At 44.1% G+C, this 18,184-nt stretch overlaps 1 protein-coding gene across 1 annotated transcript in view; it reads left to right on the forward strand.

Moving 5' to 3' along the window:
* Positions 1-1,850: 1,850 nt before the first annotated feature.
* CMIP (c-Maf inducing protein) overlaps positions 1,851-18,184 on the forward strand; it is a 130,975-nt gene continuing 114,641 nt past the window's right edge. Inside the window, exon 1 of the mRNA XM_068203096.1 lies at positions 1,851-2,858. Coding sequence (XP_068059197.1) covers positions 2,562-2,858 — 297 coding nt within the window. The 5' untranslated portion in view covers positions 1,851-2,561. The remainder of the gene's footprint in view (positions 2,859-18,184) is intronic.

Genomic DNA, 18,184 nt, shown 5'->3' on the forward strand with positions numbered 1-18,184 from the left:
TGGCTGTATTATTTATGTCATTAAATGAGTAGCTTTCTTCTAACCTTTGCCAAGTTGCATAATTCTGCATAGTTTTATCAACTGATACTTGGGAGTACTCTGGAGACTTCCTTGCTTTTTATAAATAATTTTGATGCTGACATGCAACAAAAGTATCCCTCAAATTTGCTAGTAATTGATAGCTTAAAAAACCTTCCTTTCTGAAAGTGTTTAGACAGCAATTCTCCTGTCAAATGCAAGCCTATTTCAACAGAACAGCGCTGTAACAACACACGTGATGGACATGCTCGCTGTAATTGTGGTCCAGCCGGTCATGTATTGTCTTTGACAGCAGCCACTACAAAAGGTTTTATGGCAAAGGTTTCCAAGCCCTTCCAGTAGCAGCTTGCCTCTCCAACAGATAATCTGTGTGTGACTCGTGATGCGAATAGATCAGATGAAAGAGCTTTCTCTGGGGCGGGCTGGTGACGCTGCCCACAACTGCTGGCACCTCTTTGGCATGGTGACCTATCCGAGAACTATTGCACGGGGAGATGCCACCAGAAACCAAGTCAGGGCACACACACTGGAAAAATTGTCTCACCACAGAGCAGACTCTTTCTCAACCTCCCTCAGTCAGAGGTGAGCTTACACTTTTAAGTATTTCAAGTATAAAGATTTATACTTTCTCTGAATATGTTGCAAGCACAATCTAAAACAGCCCTGTAATTTCGTTCTAAATTCTGGACCTTGGTAATACTCATTGTGAGGGGTCCTGCAGTTCAATGGCATGTGCAGGCATTACATGTATTTTCTTTAATTGGCCCTAACCTGGTTGTGCAAATGAGGATATTGGAAACAAGATCTGAGTTCTACCACTGAGAAAAAAAGCAAGTGTCGATGGTGTCATTTCTCTGGGCACGGCATCCATATTGCACACAGCATTCCTCATCTGTTAAGCGGTTTAGAGGGCTTAGAAGGGAATTGTTTTTTTCAATGCCTTCTTTTTTTTCTTGATAAAGGATTGTGCTGCTTCGCCGACGATCAGAAGACACTCCACACCCTGTTCAGCACAGTGTGAGAAGGTGCTGCTCTCTCCCCCAGCTTCCAAGGGCTGGTGCATTGGGGAGCGCAGCCGTTCCCAGTTTCCCCATAAAGCCAGAGGAAAGGGAATATCACTGCTGAAGTGCCAGCAGCCTGGCACGGGCTTCCTTGGCCATTTTCTGCAGGGCTTGTACATGAGCTTAACGCTGGAGTGAGGATGCTCAAAACTCAACCTGCGGCGATTTGTCACCTCCAAGGAGAGGTGGTCACAACCCCTGCGCCCTGCCCGGGCTCCTGCGAGCGCTGCGGGCAGGGGACACTGACCGCACTGGGTCTCGCCCTTCCCGCAGCTTCCACCTGGGGGTTCCCCGCATGCTGGAGGGGCCTGGCGGTGCCCGCACACCTCCAGCCCTGCCCAGCCTCATGCCCCGATGAGCCGCGCTAGGCGAGGTTCAGGTTGGACGTTAGGAGGGATTTCTTCACAAAAACGGTGACTGGGCATCGGAACGGGCTGCCCAGGGAGGCGCTGGAATCGCCGTCCCTGGAGGTGTTTAAGGAAAAGACAGGACACGGCACTCGGTGCCGCGGGCTGCCTGACGAGGCGGCGTTCGGTCGGAGCCGATGATCTCAGAGGTCTTTCCCAGCCCGAACGCTCCCGTCCCGCGGCTCCGCGAGGGGCGCGGCGCTTCCCGCGCACCTCCCGCGGCCGCCGCTGCCCGGAGCGGCTCCGCGGCCATTGACGTCAGGCGGGGCGGCACGTGACGGCGGCGGGGCCAATCGCGGCGCGCGGAGCCGCTCCGGCGGAGGGGCTGTGTCGGCAGCGCCCGCCGCTCCCGCCGCCTCCTCCTGCTGCTGCTGCTGCCGCGGCGGCGGCGCGCGTGGGGACCCGCACACACAGACACGCACACACAGAGGCAGGCACGCTCGCACACTCGCTCACACCCGCTGCCACGGGCGCGCTCCCGCACCCACATCCATACATACACACATACATACATACATACATGCACGCGCGCCGCCGCACGCTCCCGCGCACACGCCCCGGGGGGAAGGAAGGAGCCGCTGCCGGACGCCCCGCAGCCCCCGCCGCCGCCGCCGCCGCCGTCAGGAGCTCCCCGCGCCGCCACCGCCGCCACCACCGCCGGCTTTTGTCCGCCGCCCCCGCGGGAGCCGACCCTCCGCTCGGCCGGCGCCCGCCCGGCAGCATGGACGCGGCGCTGTGACCCGCCGGGGGCGGATTGGGAAGTTTGAATAAGGATTTTATCGCTTCCCTTTCCCCCTTCTCCCCTCGGTGCGGCTCAGTCCCTACCCCCATCTTCCCCGACAGGTTTTGTTGTTCTGTTTTTATTATTTTTTCTACAGCGTGCAATTTTTTTTTTTTTTTTAATCTGCCGCGTGGGGTTGGATTTTTTTTTTTTTTTGGTTATAGTTTTTATTTTGAATTTTATTTTCTTCGGTTGTACCCGTCTCTACCCGCCGTAGAGACCGGTCCCCGCGGGCGGCCGAGCGCCACCCCCGACCCGGCCCGCGGGGCTGCCATGGATCGCACCGGCGGCTCCGGCGGGGGCAGCGACCGCAGGCAGCCCGAGGAGAGCAAGCCGCTGCTGGGCGAGATGTCCGCTCCCGAGGGGAATAAAATGGGTGCCGCGCCGTGCCGGAGAGCCCTGCTCCACTGCAACGGCATGAGGTACAAGCTGCTGCAGGAGGGGGACATCCAGGTGTGTGTCATCCGGCACCCCCGGACGTTTCTCAGCAAGATCCTCACCTCCAAGTTCCTGCGGCGGTGGGAGCCGCACCACTTGACTCTGGCGGACAACAGCGTCGCCTCGGCCACGGTAAGAGCCCGCGCGGGTCCAGACGCGGAGCGGCCGCGGGGCATCCGCGGTGCGCGGGGCCGGGGGATGCCCGCGCCCGCTGCCCCCGAGCGGCCGGACCTGGCTGGAACCCCCGGGGCCGCCGCTGGGCGAGGCGGGGATCGGCTCCACTGGGTTCCGGAATGCCGGCGAAAATCCTGAAAGGATTTTTTTTTTTTCTCCCCTTGTTCGTAATCCTATGGATGTTTATTTTTGCAGTTTCGGTGTTGGTTTTTTTGGGTTTTTTTGTTATTATTTTCAGAGCAAGGCTACTATTATTATTATTGTTGTTGATTTTTTTTTACCTTTATTAAAAAAAAAATAAAATTCCTTCCCTCTTACCATGACCCCGACATACAGTCACCATACCGAGCCCTTTGTATCCGGACCCAGAGTCGGCAGATACCTGCTGGCACCTTGGCCAAGTTGGAGGTGGGGGAGGTGGAGGATGCTTTTAATTCGAGAGCGAAGGCTCGGGATGTGCGCGCACTTTGCTGTGGTTCAGGCCTGCTCTGGGAGCTCTGGTTTGGCGGTCACATAACCTGCCCGGATACAGGCAACGTGATTGGAAAATATGGAGATTCCTTCAGGGTTTTTCTTCCTGCTGGAAAATGATGCAAGAGAAAAAAATGCGAGGTGGTGATATCAGCGTTACAGAAGATGTACTATAGACGGATGCAGTCTTGAAAAATATGATTTATATTTTCATATCCAACTTAAAATTTAATGGCCAATATTATTTGAATATTTGTGGAGCATATAGAGTGATTACACAGATTTTATCTAATAAGCGATTAAGAGAACGTGTTTTACACTGATCTTTAATCAGTCGGTACTTGGATCCTGTCTTTTTTTGATTTCTATGTAAATGTCTCATTTTTCTCAATGGCTTCATTCTGGCCTTATAGGACACTGATAGGAGAGAGTGGGTTGGCTTTTGTGTAGATTTCTGTTAATGGTGTATTTCAGTGGGTTTCATCGAGCCTGTGCTCGGAGGTTGGGTTTTTTGGCACCTTGGTGCACAGACATAGTGTGTGTAAATGCCTCTCCTGCACCATGCTCTGCTCTGAAGTATTCAGAGCAGGTTTTCAGTGGGAGCTACTTTAACCTTCAGGTAGGCCAGCTGCCTGTTCTCACAGAGCTCTTTTTGTGCCACAATGACATCTCTGCTTGCCGTTTCCACTGGGCTCTCGAGGATGTTTCAAAGGGAATATTTCCTTTCTTTGATCGAACTACTGCTTAAAGGGAGAAGGAAGATTTGGACGAGCACTGCTGGAGAAAGCTCCTGAAAGACACAAGCACGAGGAGTTTTTGCAGTTCTCATTTTGTTAAGATACCATCATTGTAGAGGGGGAGTTGAATATTAGTGGAGATGAGGCATTTTCCTGGCAGTATCCATAGCTGATTATTTCCAAGCCGAGGAGGAGGATACGGGTAGAGAGAGGCATGATCACGCTTCAGATGTTGTTCTCTGCATGTGGCAGTACCAGGCATGAAGTTGTGTTTTTACAGGACATGTCAAACTCTGCTCGCTGGCAAAGCTGTCACCAGAGAAACCATCTCTGAAAAGATTTCTGAAGTCCTATGGGACTGTGCTTTAATTAATGTTGAGGTGTTCTCATTCCTAATTATTTGATGCGTATAAATAGCAAGAAGATACTAAAGCATTGTGCGTAGCATTGCAGGCTCCATTTTGTTGAGCAGTGCTCTTCGTGCTTGGTCTTGTGCCTTATCATTTTTTCCCAGTGCTAACTCACCCTACAAATACCGTTGATCACAGAAATATCTGTGCTTTATTGTTTCAAGTAGTTCCTCTGCTTTCCAGGCGGTAATTAGGGCACAAGGGTAAGATCTGCATTCACTTGTTGCCTGACTCTGAGGGTAGGTTTAGGAGGTATCTTTCACACGTTGGTTCTGTGATACCTGCATTTTAGTAGTTTTCATTTGGAGCTGGAAAGATGAGATTTAAGCAAAATTCATGGTAGTTTAACCCCCACCCCCTACAGAAATGGGGTAGAGACACAATGCCAAAACCTCCTCTAACTGGAGGTAGATATTTGAATGCAACTAATTTGTTTTTCAAGAGCTACAGAAAAATATCCATTTTGTCTGTTGAAAGTGACCATTGGGAGCAATCAACAGCTTTGGTAACAAGGTCATTTTTGCACATGGGGCTTTCGACAGGCAGGATGCTTTATGAGCAGCCGGTAATTAACCTTCACATCATCCCTTTGCAAATCCTCTGGCATGACAAGTTTTACTGCATTCTATGTAACATGAATAAAATTGAACGGGAAAATAACATCACTTTGTTTTGCATTTGAAAGCAAAAGTTGTAATGACAGCTAAATCCAGATCTGGCAAATTATGTCCCTAAGTACAGAGGATAAGTTATTTGTTGATTCTAGGCACTTTATATCCTCTTTATTTTTCACTTGAGACATAGATTAGAATTAAATTCTTCTCCCCACAAGCTCTTACTTGTCAGTCCCTGGGCTGCAATATAGAAGTTAGTATTAGTTTTGTAAGGATTATTCATCTATAGTTTATTCCATGAATAGATATGGTGTGTGCCCACATATAAAAGTCTGAATAATGAGACTCAACCTACTTTTTTTGAGAGATAACTAGTTTTGTTATTTATTTAGGCAGCTACAATTTTTGTGCTGACAAGATAGTTTTTGGTAGCAGAAGTGCTATGCAAGAACGCAATGGAGCAACTGTTAGGCCATCTTATTTTAGCAAAATTTAGGTAGAAAAGACAATAATGTTCTCTATGAAGTGCATTTTTTTGATATGATGACAAGTCACTTTCAATTAAAACAAGTCCATGTTAGTCAAATAATAATAATAAAATAAGTGTATTCTGAATTGGTATATGCACCCAGTTAAGAAATGTGGAAAGGTATTAATTTGTGGACAGTCCCATAGCTGTAGGTGTTAGGACTTCTGATTTATGTGTGTTTCCATTGTTTATGTCATGTTCTTATTTCTCAAAGAATTGCTTAAATATAGCACAGTGTCACCATTATGGTTTCACTCGCATCATGTCCAGGGTTTCATTCTGGTTGAGGGTTTTTTGGAGAAAGTGAATACAGATCTGTAGCTTTTTTTCTGTTTGGTTTTGTTACTGTAAATGCTAAAGTCCCGGTAGGAAATTTTGACACTTGAAACTTTGTTTGTCAGACAGCAGCTTGCCTGGGGATGAATTTGACTTTCTTCCCCATGGGAGGAATAATGTTTATTTTATAAACACCTACCAAACTCAAATGTAGCACCCTTACTAATTTTTTTTTTTTTCACCAGTGAGATCTGTCCTTGCACAGCTTGAGGGGCAGTGATAGTAAAAACAAATACAATAATCAAGAAAATTTAATATTTCTTACTTTTTTTTTTTTTTGGGAGGGGCAGGGTGGGGTTAGGAGTAACCTTTTCTTTAAGAGAAATATAAAATTTGATTTTCAGTACTTTAAACATCGGTGTCATGTTCTGTGTCTTCCATATCCTTCTGCATTGTATCTTTCATGTCTCTTTTCTCTTTCATTCTTTCTCTTGCACCAATGGGGAGTAGATGTTGAGGACAATGAGTTTTAAAGTCCTGGGTTGCAGGGAAGACTTTTGATACGTATGTGTGTACAGCAGTCAAGGAAAGAATAAATAAGTGATTCATTGTCTCTGGCTAGAGATGACCTCTCTAATTCCCATCTGGGAAGATTAGGTTTTATTGAAACCATGAAGTTACTCATTAATATCCCTCAAGGAGGTGGAAACTTTGGCTTTTCGTGCCCATTTCACATTTCTCGGTTTTGCCTTGGCAGGTGGGTTGGGTGTAATGTAAATGTTTTGTTCAAAGCTGGTGGCAGTCCTGGAAAGACTTGAGTTTCTTTTAACCATGTTGCTGTACAGATGTGATGTGTGAGGACAATAGTTTATTGACAGGCTGGCTAATTGTAAATGCCTTTGAAACAAGAATGTAAGTGGATTAGGGAACTGCATTTGTGTTTTCTTCTAGAGACTAGAACATACCCAGTTAATATTAAATGAGGCAGGGCAGGATGATCTGTTTCAAACAGAAGTGGAGTAGAAAATTGTCTTCTAATTGTTTTTTAAAATTCAACAATTCTGCTACTGCATGTGTTTCAGCATGCTATTACATGTCTTTCCTTCCTTATTTTGATAAAGATAGAGCAAAAATTCCTATCAAGGTGGACTCATTGTTTACTTTAGCACAGATTCCCATTAGTTAGAAAAACACACTTTTAAAAATTAAATTTCCCTTTAAAAACAATTGGCTCAAGTGGGAACTATTATGCAGAGCTCAAAAGTTTCAAAACAATCTTAGAAGAATTTTTTAAAGCTTTCCTGAAAAAGGAATATTGTAGTATTATCCAGATTGCAAGTAGAATTAATATGAATTTATAATAATAATAATAATAAACTGTCAGTTCTGTAAACCAAGTGCTGTCTTTAAGTCCTGTTGATGAGGCTCTGCAAATGTGGCTTTAAACTAGATTGGTGTGTCTGCCATTATTACGTGTATGAATAAGTATGAACGCATAAATAACAAAGCAATTTTAGATAATTTTTTCATTTGTTATAGTAATGGAAGGATAAATTACTATTTATATTTAATATTTCTCGTGGTTTACTGTTGCAGATGTTGGCTTTCATTTGACAGGAAGTGGTACCTATAGGTTTTGGGTGTATGTATATTTACCTGTTCTGGGTTGCTGCTGTCTCAGGTATTGGCTCAGGTGAATCACAAAGAGCACTGAGTGTCATAATTTGTATAAAAGCCTGTGACAATTTAGAATTCTCTGCAAATTGAGAACAAATTGCTCCATGTTATCTGTACTGATGAAACTGAGGTCCTCTTTTACAAGTGAAGACAAGCATGTGCCTGCATTAACAAACCCCAAATTTTTCTGAAGACCTGGTGATTTAATGGAATATTGCTTTGCTGTGATGAACTTACTTTATTGCTATATTAGTTAGTAATTTGACTACTAACTAAGGAAAACTAAAACGATATTTCTTTAAAGTTGTTTAATGCCTATCAAACATACCTTTGCATATATAGTTCCTGCAGTGGTTAAAAAGCATATTTATAAGTCAGTAGTGTTAAGGTATGTGTTTATATGTCACAGAGCATATATAAAATATGAAAACAGAAGCTATATTCATTGACAGAGTGAGAGCTCTCAAGGTTATTAGTGTTAGCACCCAGCCAGTAAATTTTACATGTTCAGGAACATAAATAAAAGGATACTCAGAAATACTTGTGCTTCATTTTTCCTTTTGGCTGGGGAGTAAAGATGTGGTGCTAGTAACTACGTGGTGGTAATATTCCCCATGGGAGAGACTGTAAATTGCCTCTGGTCCTCAGTGGGACCTGATGCTGCATCAAAGCAGGGCCTGGAAGAGCTCAGCATCCCTCACAGGGCTGGGCCTTGGTGGAGCTCTGAATAATACTTTTTTTTTTTTTTTTTGTAGTGGAACCTTATAACCGTGATTATAGTAGTGATAGGAAGAGTCTGATGGATCCTCCAAGGTGGGGTGAAGTCCTTCTTGGAAAGGATGTGCTGCCCAGAGGAGCTGTGGCTGCCCGATCCCTGGGAGTGTCCAAGGCCAGGTTGGACAGGGCTTGGAGCAGCCTGGGATAGTGGAAGGTGTCACCACTTCACGATTCTGTGAAACTCATCAAGAATGTTTGGCTTTTCAGAGGTGAGAGGCTACGCTGAGAGTCCCACCTGCATCACTGTTCCAGTGTGAACAGAAGCTGAAGCCTTGGTCTTCCCAGAATCATTCACAGACCCGTGTGCGCTGAGGGGCCTTTTTGGAGGAAAAAGCTGGTAGATTTAGTACATAAAAAAGAGTGATTTTTTTTTGGAACTGTTCAATTTATTGCTTATAATTTGTTGGTACTTTTGAGTACCAGATGAGTTTAACATGATACAATTTCCTTCTATGTTAATAAGTATGGCTAACCTAATAGGGTTTTACTCATCTCCTCATATAGGATTTATGAGAAAAGAGACCTACCTCAAATAGTTCAAGCCTTTTGGAGTCTTTAGAAGTAATTAGATTGTGGGTTGCATGGGTAGATTGTGGCTTGTTTATTGGTGTTTTGAGCAGTGCTGGTTGCATCAGTTTTGTTCTCTGTGTTCCTAGATAACATAGTGCTTGATTCCACAAACAGCCAGGTGTTGGAAGATGATTGATACTTCAGCATGTATAATCCATTCAGAGAGCTTGTGCATGTATGTGCACTCAATAAAATAACTTTTTTTTGCACCGTCTGCCGATGCAGCGTCACTGGCAGCAGTGCTGGCTGAGTCAGCCCTGGCCTGTGCCATTCATTTCTGCATCTGTGCCATACCCTGTCAATCCATCTTTTGAAAGCTCTTAACAGTTTGCAGGGTCAGGTTGAGAAAAATCTCTGTGAGCTGGCTGGAGAGCACTCTCTCTGTTTGAACCTTTTGCAGATTTGTTGTCTGTCTTTTCACTGGATCAGGGAGGTGATGTGTTTCAGTGCACAGTCCGCCAGAATGTTGAGGAAGAAGAGAGCGGGAAACATGGTAGGCTGGCATTTGTGCCAAAAAAAATGTATTATTTAATCATTGCGTAAAATTTTCCTGTTTTGCACAATATTTAAGAATGCAGGGACAACACCAGGAAAAGGAAAAGACAATTGAAAAGCATACATTATAACTGATCACGTCAGTGGTGAATGAAGTTTTAGCTCTTGTGGTTGTGGAGGAAAACATGAAGAAGTCAGAACCAGATGCTAAGTTAGAAGGCCTTTACTTCATAGGCTTAAAAATCAGGAGCATTTAACAATACTCTCTAGGTTTTGGAAGAGGGGACTCATGTTCCAGAATTTGTGGACATTTGTTGTTACCAGTGCTGCCATTTCCAGTACTTAAAGTGATTTGTTGGCTCTGTCACTTGGGCTGTCCCATAACTGATGGGACAGGGCCAGTAGAGTGGGAAATACAAGAGGTGACCTGCCAGGCACAGACTGCCGTGTCCAGGGCATGAGGGTATGGTGAAGGCTATGTTCTTCTACTTTAATCTGAGTTTTTAGTAAGCTTTTAAATAATATTAAGTTTTTTTTTTTTGAGAAACTTAATAGAAAGGTATATGTTTTTTCTGGATTTGAGTGTTTCTGCTAGATGTGTGCCATTACTAACTGAGCTTAAGAAACTTGTCAAGTTGCAATTACTTAAATCTGAACTGGAAGTACACTCAGTCACGTACATTCTTGGTCTCGCTCTGTTGAAACCAGGAGGGTAATTTGAGGAGAGGGATTACCATTCATTGCCTGTAACATGAATGGCAGGATGTGCTGTTCGGAGAGCCAGGAAGGTTCACCGAGGGATCACCGTGCAGCTCGCTCCTGGCTGCTGGCTGGGGGGCATGGCTGACTCTCCTCTTAGCCTTGTCCGGCTCTCAGAGCCCCATTTTCTCCCTCTGCTTGGCAGATCTCAAGGTGCCGAGTGACCTGCAGTGGCTGGAATGGCTCTTCCATGAGCGAGAGGGTTGCTGGAAAATTCCCTGTTAGGCAGAACTGGTGTGGAAGCTGTTGCTCTGTCGCCTATTTTATGCCAACGCTGTCCCGGTGGAAAGTGACTTTGTGACATTCATCTATGGGGAAAACATCACTCAGAATGCTCCAACCATCACTGCTGCTCTGTGGGACATGTGCCAGCTCTGTCCTGTCTCCCTTCCTCAGACAATAGAGTTTTAATAAGAAAAAAATGCTGCTTGCTGCAAGTAGCTCTCTTTTCCCCCATTTGGACTCCAAAGTTGCTGAAATGCTGCTGTGGTGTGTGGTGGTGGCTGGAGTTTGCAGGAGGGTGGATCCTCTACAGGGGCAGCTGCTCCCAATTCCTTGAAGGCGTAGGAAGATGGTGCTGCTGCTTCTGCTGTAACCTTGCTTGATATTTGCACCTGTGGCCACCTTCACTTCCCGGCCGTGGCAAAGTGCGAGGTTTAAAATGGAGTAAGGCTCTTCTGGGCCCTTGGAGCACCTCTCCCATGTCTGCTCAGAATATCAGCTTTTTTCAGGGGTAAGAGCTCTTGCACTGTTCAAAGTGTGCCGCAGCTTCCCTCAAGTTCTCATTCCTGTGACTGAGCAATTGCATGATTTTCTCATTGGATGAAAAATTTAAAAGGAATAATTGCTTTCATTGATTAAGAGAGTAATTACCAGGACTTCAGAAAAGATAGCTAAAAAATGATTATCTAATGCTTCTTAAACTCCAGATCACTAATTTCTTGATATTAAGAATGGGACTGTTGAATGCTTGGCACTGTCACTAAAGAACTTTTCTTTCTTGGATTTCTAGTGCTTAAAGAAAGACTAAATAAAATGATTTTTTTTTCTTCTTTTGAGAAATTTCAAACCATATTAGCACATAGAAATGGATTTAGGTTTTGTAAGATTTTGTTTTCAAAGATGCCACATGTGGTACAGTAAGTGTTGCCTGAAAAAAACTGAGATTAAGCTAAATCAGAGGGTTTTGTTGAGAATACATAATTGTATTCCCAAGTACAATTTTTTTGCATTTATATTTTGCATAATGTTTTTCTTAGACCTAAAGAGAAACTGTATTAGCAGATGAGAATCAGAAATAGTGGGTTTTTTTTTCTTAGAAATAAGTTCTACATACTTTGAAGTGTGTGAATGTCCATCCATATTTTATGTATGAGATTTCTGATGATGTAAACCCAAAGCTAAGGCAAGAATTTTGAAAACAAAGAGGTGGCCTCGTTTTTTATTTATGCATGGACACTTAACATCAACTGAGCAGTGTTAGGTAATTGCATTTGCAGTGAGACAGTTCTAACAGTTTTTAAAATAACACCTCTTTTCCCCCTAAATCTCCTAAAGATGCCCCATGGTGCTTTCCCCGCAGTACATTTCAAACAATACTGAGCAGGTATTTCTCAACGGCCAAGCTGTGATACTGCTTTTTTTGTTTCTTCCCAGTGTTTTGGCTATTTGTTTTGGCTATTTCTACATAAGTGTTTGGGATTGGCAGGTGCCTCTTACCATGGCTGGTTCCTACTGTAGGGGGATTCTGTTGTACCACGAGATTTTCTTCTTTGCTACTGTAATAAAACTAGGGAGTATTGTGAGCAGGCTGTTTTTGCTGTCTAGAATAAAACTGAATGACTTTGTTATGCATTTCCAGGGATGGGCATTATTAACAGTGAAGTAAAGAGTGCTTCAAAAAAAACCAGATTTTGAAACTGGCCAAGTGGACTCCCAACTTTTTAATCAAAATACTAAGGGTGTGTAGGTTTTTTCCATAAATATGAATGTCTGTTTGACCTGTGAACAAAAAAGAAGAGGGATTTTTTAGGCCTTTAAAACAGTGAAAAAATGATTTTTGGATTACAATATATCTTCATTCTAGTAATCCTTGGGTTTCAAATTCACTGTGCTTCAACCATCTCCAAGTGCTTTATGGTCAGTATTTTCATATGTAGGGGAAACAGTGAGATAAATGTCGATCTGATATGTTTGCCACTGTGGGTTCATGCTTAGTTTGCAGTTCCTTCTTGGTAGGTGTGTGCATCTGTGGTTCACTCTGGAGGGCCTAAGGTTGGACACCAAGGACCAGTAGTGCCTTGCCCTAATGCTCCTGATAAATCACTGCTGGGAGCTGGAGCAGAAATGATTTTCCTTTGCTTTGTCTGCTAGGCTGCATCTTCCCTCCTGATTTTGATGGCTATTAATTTTCTTAATGGTTGTAAATGTCATTAAAAATCAGTGGAAGCGTGGGAGAGTGACTGACAGCAGAACGTGGCCCAGAGCGTCGTGCTCTTCTTGCTACCCTTCAATCTTCCTGCAAAGAAAATATCTGCCGGGGAGCCAGGTGCCAATCAGTTCAAGTCTTTGCTTTCTGCAGCATGTGTGCTTTGTGTATTCTCCTAATAGTCACTTCTGACAACCTACCACTTTGCTCTTGCTTCAGAGGCTGTTAAGACTGAATTCAGAAATAAAGAGTAAGTCAGGGAAACCTTGACTGCACTGAAATTTTCAGGATGAGAATGAGCTTGCAAAATTGTTAAAGAAGCAGGGTGTTGCGATTCCTTTTTGTGAAAAGATTGGCAGTTCTCTCTCCCTTCTCAAACCTTGGATTTACTATACAGACTTCTTGATGTTGAGCTCATAAATTCAGGAATCCCTTGAGAAGAATATCATTGCAGAGGCATCTTAGAACACCATGTTTCTCTCTGGTACAATGTAAGCTGTAAGAAGGTAGGAAACTGAAAGTAGAACTTCACGTGGACTCTTAAAGAGAGGATGTGTGGAAGATAACGCAGTTCTTCAGATGTTTTTTCCTGGTGGCCACGCAGTTGTTGTGGCTGGCGATGTGAGTGTTGCGTGTCTGCTGGCAGCTGGAAGGGGTGGTTGCACAAGGAGGGGTTTCTCTGCCGTGGCTGGTGACGCCAGGCAGGGCGCTGGATGTCAGCGACGAGAGCTGCAAGCCTCTCGTGTGCCTGCCTCCAGCGCTCTGGTGATTGCTCTGGTGCTCTGTCATCTCAGCAGTTTGCTCAGTGTCCTGGCTCTGAGAAAGAAGGTGGGAGGAGGGGAACGGAACTGTCAGAGGTCCAGTGGTTCTTGAAGAACAGCATTTACTTTCACAGCAGAGATTTCCATCTCCTTCAGTGGACTGTGTTGAATGAGATCTATCTGTGTCCTTGTCTTGCTGCTCAGCACTGAAGTGCCTGTAGTTAGAGTACCTGTTGATTCCTTGTGGAAGATTAATCATGTTCAATGAAGCAGTCGTGTTCCTTATCCACAGGAACGTAGAACAGAGAGGTTTATTTGGGTGTCTGGAGGAAAACAACGTCATGTCACAGATGTCGTTCAGTCATTGTTTAAACCAGAAGAAAACCTATGCAATTGCTGTAAACTTCTGCCTTTAGTAAATAGGTTATAGTGGCACAATTATTGAATTTGAAAAGGAGCTTCAGCTTATTCTTTCAGTGCAGGAACACTGGTAATTCATCAGATATTCCATACTAAAGGAGTAGGCACTCCAGCTGTGTAATAAGGGCTTGAGGTAGAATTCCCTCTCATGTTTGGTATGAAATGCAGCCCCTATATGGAAGGCAAGAGAGCTGATGAAAGATATAATGCAGCATGACTTTAGTTTTTCTTTCTATTCTTTGTGTTCCTTTCAGATCCTCCAAGTTTTTTCTTTCTTGTTTGTTTTGGTGTGCTTTTTTTTATAGTGACTTTTGAGGAAAGATTTTTAATTTTTAACTAAAAATTAGCCTGACATCCAGAGCCATGGAATAGGCTCATCCTCTCCCAGAGGAGCAAATGCTTTCAGTGGAGTCTTGGCACTGAAAATCCCATCTGCTTTGCAGTCAAATAAAGTGGACATTGAAGCAAGCATACGTGGACATTGAAGCAAGCATGAAACTTGTGTTGGCACAGAACTTTGTTACTGAAGGTGGAAGTAGAGACACGGTCAACATATCTTGTCCGACTGAAAACACATTTCTTAAGGTTGGGTAATTAATCTTCTGTGATTGCTGTGAATGAAACAGGAAATAAGGCTGGAAAAGCTTGAAATTAAATGAAATGTGCAGGACCTGACATGCACTTTCGTATTACATATTGACATACCCCTTGCAGGTACCCACTTTGCCTTCACAGACCAGCATTTGCCCTGAAGACTGTAACGTGTTCTTTCTGTGGTGTTTATAGTGAAAAATTTGTTGACACTGGGAGATGTTTCTAGTGGCTTCTTGACTAACGCTAGTGCACGCTTCTTTTGGTGCTATGTCACTGCCTCCCTTGATACTAATCTCCTGATTTATTGTAAGTGATTTCAAATGTCCCTGCTGACTTGGGTTGACTAATGTACTTTAAATATGGTGAAATCATATAATCTGTTGTGGGAGTTGACCGTGGATCAGGCTGCTCCCTCGTGCAGGTAGACCGCATGGGAAAGTGCCGAGCCCTTGGTGGTGCTTACCCCAGTACAGGAGCAGGTCCTCTGCTGCCCTGTGCAGGATTGGGGTGTAGGTTGGTCACTTTTAAACCTGGCATGAGTCGGGATTGAGGCAGCATGAATTATCTGCATTGTCTATGTATTGTGTGCTCATGGTACTGCAGCATAGCCTGAGTGGGCTTGAAGGAGGAAGGGGAAGGAAGGAGGTGATGGGAGGAAAGAATTAAAGCAGCTTCAGGGTAGGGGTCGGATGGGTCTGTGTGCTCCAGCTGAAAAGGGAAGTCTCTGAGTCGGTGGCTGCAGTGTGCTTGTGACTGGAACGTTTTGACTCATCTCGAAGGGATGTTGTCCACAGGGACGGCGCAGAGCAGTGATAGCCCACGACGTGTGAGGCCTGTGCCATTGTACCTTCCCTTTTGAACACAGTTAAAAAATGGAGGGAATGTTTACGTTTGGTGGCTTATGTGTTTCCTAATGCCCCTTCATTTATCATGCCCACTTTAATTGAGATAACGATGTAGTGCTGTGTAACATTATCTAGGTTTAACGTCAACGGTTCGGGAGGTTGTGTCTCTACTTGTCAGATTTTCTTAGCAGAAATAAGAGAACAAACTTACCCTGTGCAGCTTCTTGCCTGTACAGTCTGTACCTGGAGATCTTCTGAGTGCTTCTGTCTTGAGACCTTTGTGTCTGATCTAAGGCTCTTGCTGTGCTCAGATTTCATGTTACCCCTTTTTGTATTTTGGAATTGTAAGAAAAACGTGTACAAACAATGCTCTGCTGTTTCCAAACACTGTGAAGTTTTCCCCCTTTGCTTCCTGTTTTTGTAGCATGTTTGTGAAAAGACCTTGTCTGCTTTGCACTGGAGTTAGGCTTAATGTAAATGCATTCTGCATCAGCTACTGTGTGTTCCAGCATGCAGGGGCCCGAGCTGCTCTTCAGCAAGCGTCATTACTCTTTATTTATGGTAAGACTAGATTAAAAAAGACTGGTGCATGTAAAAGTGAAAGCAGAGGCAGTGTTAAATTGTGCAGTCATGAGCTTGTTATTTCCCTTCCCCCCAGTATGCAAGCCAGTTAGTAACCTAGTGATCTATACATGAGGCTTTAATTGGATATATGCCCAGAGTGCAGATTAATATGGAAAAGCTATAAAGGCATGGGTTCACAAACTTTATTTGACCACATGAGGACTGCCTGTGTGATCCCATGTGGAATGTGTGAGGGATTCTCAAAACAAAGAAATACCTCAGTGTATTTGGGCAGATCTGTGTGTAAACCACGGGATACAGAGGTGATGTCCCTGCCTGAAAGTCAATAGATTGTTCATTAAATGGGACTTCTTCAGCCTTAGGTGGGGCTTAGGTGCATCTGTGGCCTCTGTGTTACTTGACTTCTTTAATTTTAGTTTTGATAATTGCTGGCGGTTTTTCTTTACAATTGGATATAATCTTGGCTGCCTCTGGAGATAAGGGGGGATGTGAATCTCTCTGTAGTGAAATAAAAACAAGCAGATGTCTGACTGCAGCTGGCTAGAGATAAATCATTTCACATAAACTTGCCCGGAGAACATGATTTTACTCTTCTATAAACCTACACTCCAGCGGGAAGGGAGAACCCCCATTAGTCAATGACACCCTCCTGGCCTAAAATTCCAGTGTTTCTAGTTTGCAAATCACATGAAACACAGACTACTAGCTGTATTCAGCAACGACTTTCTCAATTTTGCAAACACTTGTAACACAGATTTTGTGTCTCTTCTGGGGATTTTTTATTTTTAATTAAAATTGCAATATTCCTAAATGTGTCCAACCAGCCACAGTCATGTCCCTATATTCTCCAAGCTGGTTTAATATTGGTAAAATCTCTTTTAAATTGGCATGGTGTTGCGATAAAGTTTGGTGACTTGGGAGAGCCCTGCTGCAGAAGCTGATCTTCCTGACCCATCATATCACGGGGAGCAGTAAGGCATTCCACCTATATCAGAACTCTGTTTTTCCCCTTTACTCTCCTCTGCATGGTTGTTTGGCACATTATTCAGTTGCTCACTGAAGGTGGTGGGATGGAAATGTTACCATGTTACAGGCATGAGCCCTAATCAACACCAAAAGTGGGGAGCTGATGGTAAATACACTCCTATAGTTTCAGAAAATAAGGTAACCTTAATTAAAGTTCTGTGCCAGTAGTTTCAGTGTTTGAGTCCAGCAATTTGCCAGACGAAGGCGGGGAATAGTCCTGAGCTCTCTGCCTGCAGCAAGAATATGGGAATTGAAGTGACTCATTCCCAGGGATGCAGCGATGGGAACGAGGCACTGCTGTGGCTGCAGATAATTCCCTGGAAGTCTCCGTTGTGCAGAATGCATTAATTGAAGAGATTCATGAGCTGCTTAATGTCACATCACTTCATTTCCTCATCAGGGAAATGAAAGTCTCATCTATGTAGGAAAAAACCAGGATCTCTCTGGTTGCAAGTAAATCTTGACCTTTGTAGAAAGAGGTTTTGTGTGTTGTCCATCATATTTGCCCTGTATTAAACCCATTGCTGTGTGGCTCGAATTTTCACTTGCCCCATTACCTATCAGCTGTGGGGGCAAAGTCAGCTGTGTAAAGATGTGCATTTCTGAGTGCCCAGAAATGTCAGCAGTGGAGACGAGGAGGGAGCTGTTTGCTGCTGGGTTCTTCAGTGCAGTGCAGCAGAAGGATGGGTGGTTCCTGTTTGTAGCAGATCACCATCTGCAGCCATTGCATTGGCCACAGCAGTAGCAGCATATCTTTATATTTAATAGAGAGAGGATGTGGCATAGGATACCCCTGCAGAGACCTGGAAATACAACGATACTGTGTGGTCTGTTCTGGAATGGATGGGTGCTGTTCTCCTGCAGACAGTAATGTGTTCCTAGTGGGTAGATCTGATGCCATGTGTAGGCAGCAGAACATAAACACTGCAGCCCACCATTTACAGATTTAAACTGGAGAAGAGAATGTGCTACACTTATGGAAATCAGTCTTGCTGTGTGTGATACCACGCAGAATCAGCTGTACTGTGATTCTGGTTTTGCCCAAGTGCCTGTTTTTCTGACTCTGTTGCCCACTGCTGGCTTAGGTGAGAGCTAGTACAGAGTGGGTCCCGTGGCATTTGCCACAGTTTATCATGTGGCCTCTTAGGCTGTGCTTCAGACTGAGTTTTTATTAGTTTTATGGCATGGCAAACATTGCACAGAAGAATACAGTTTACCACTTACATAGCTACTTGTTAAAAAGAAATGATGCACTTTTCTTTTGACTAGAAATTAGCCAAAATCAAGAGTCCTGCATCTTGATTGACTTT

Source organism: Anomalospiza imberbis, chromosome 12 (assembly GCF_031753505.1).
Source record: "Anomalospiza imberbis isolate Cuckoo-Finch-1a 21T00152 chromosome 12, ASM3175350v1, whole genome shotgun sequence".
NCBI lineage: Eukaryota > Metazoa > Chordata > Aves > Passeriformes > Viduidae > Anomalospiza > Anomalospiza imberbis.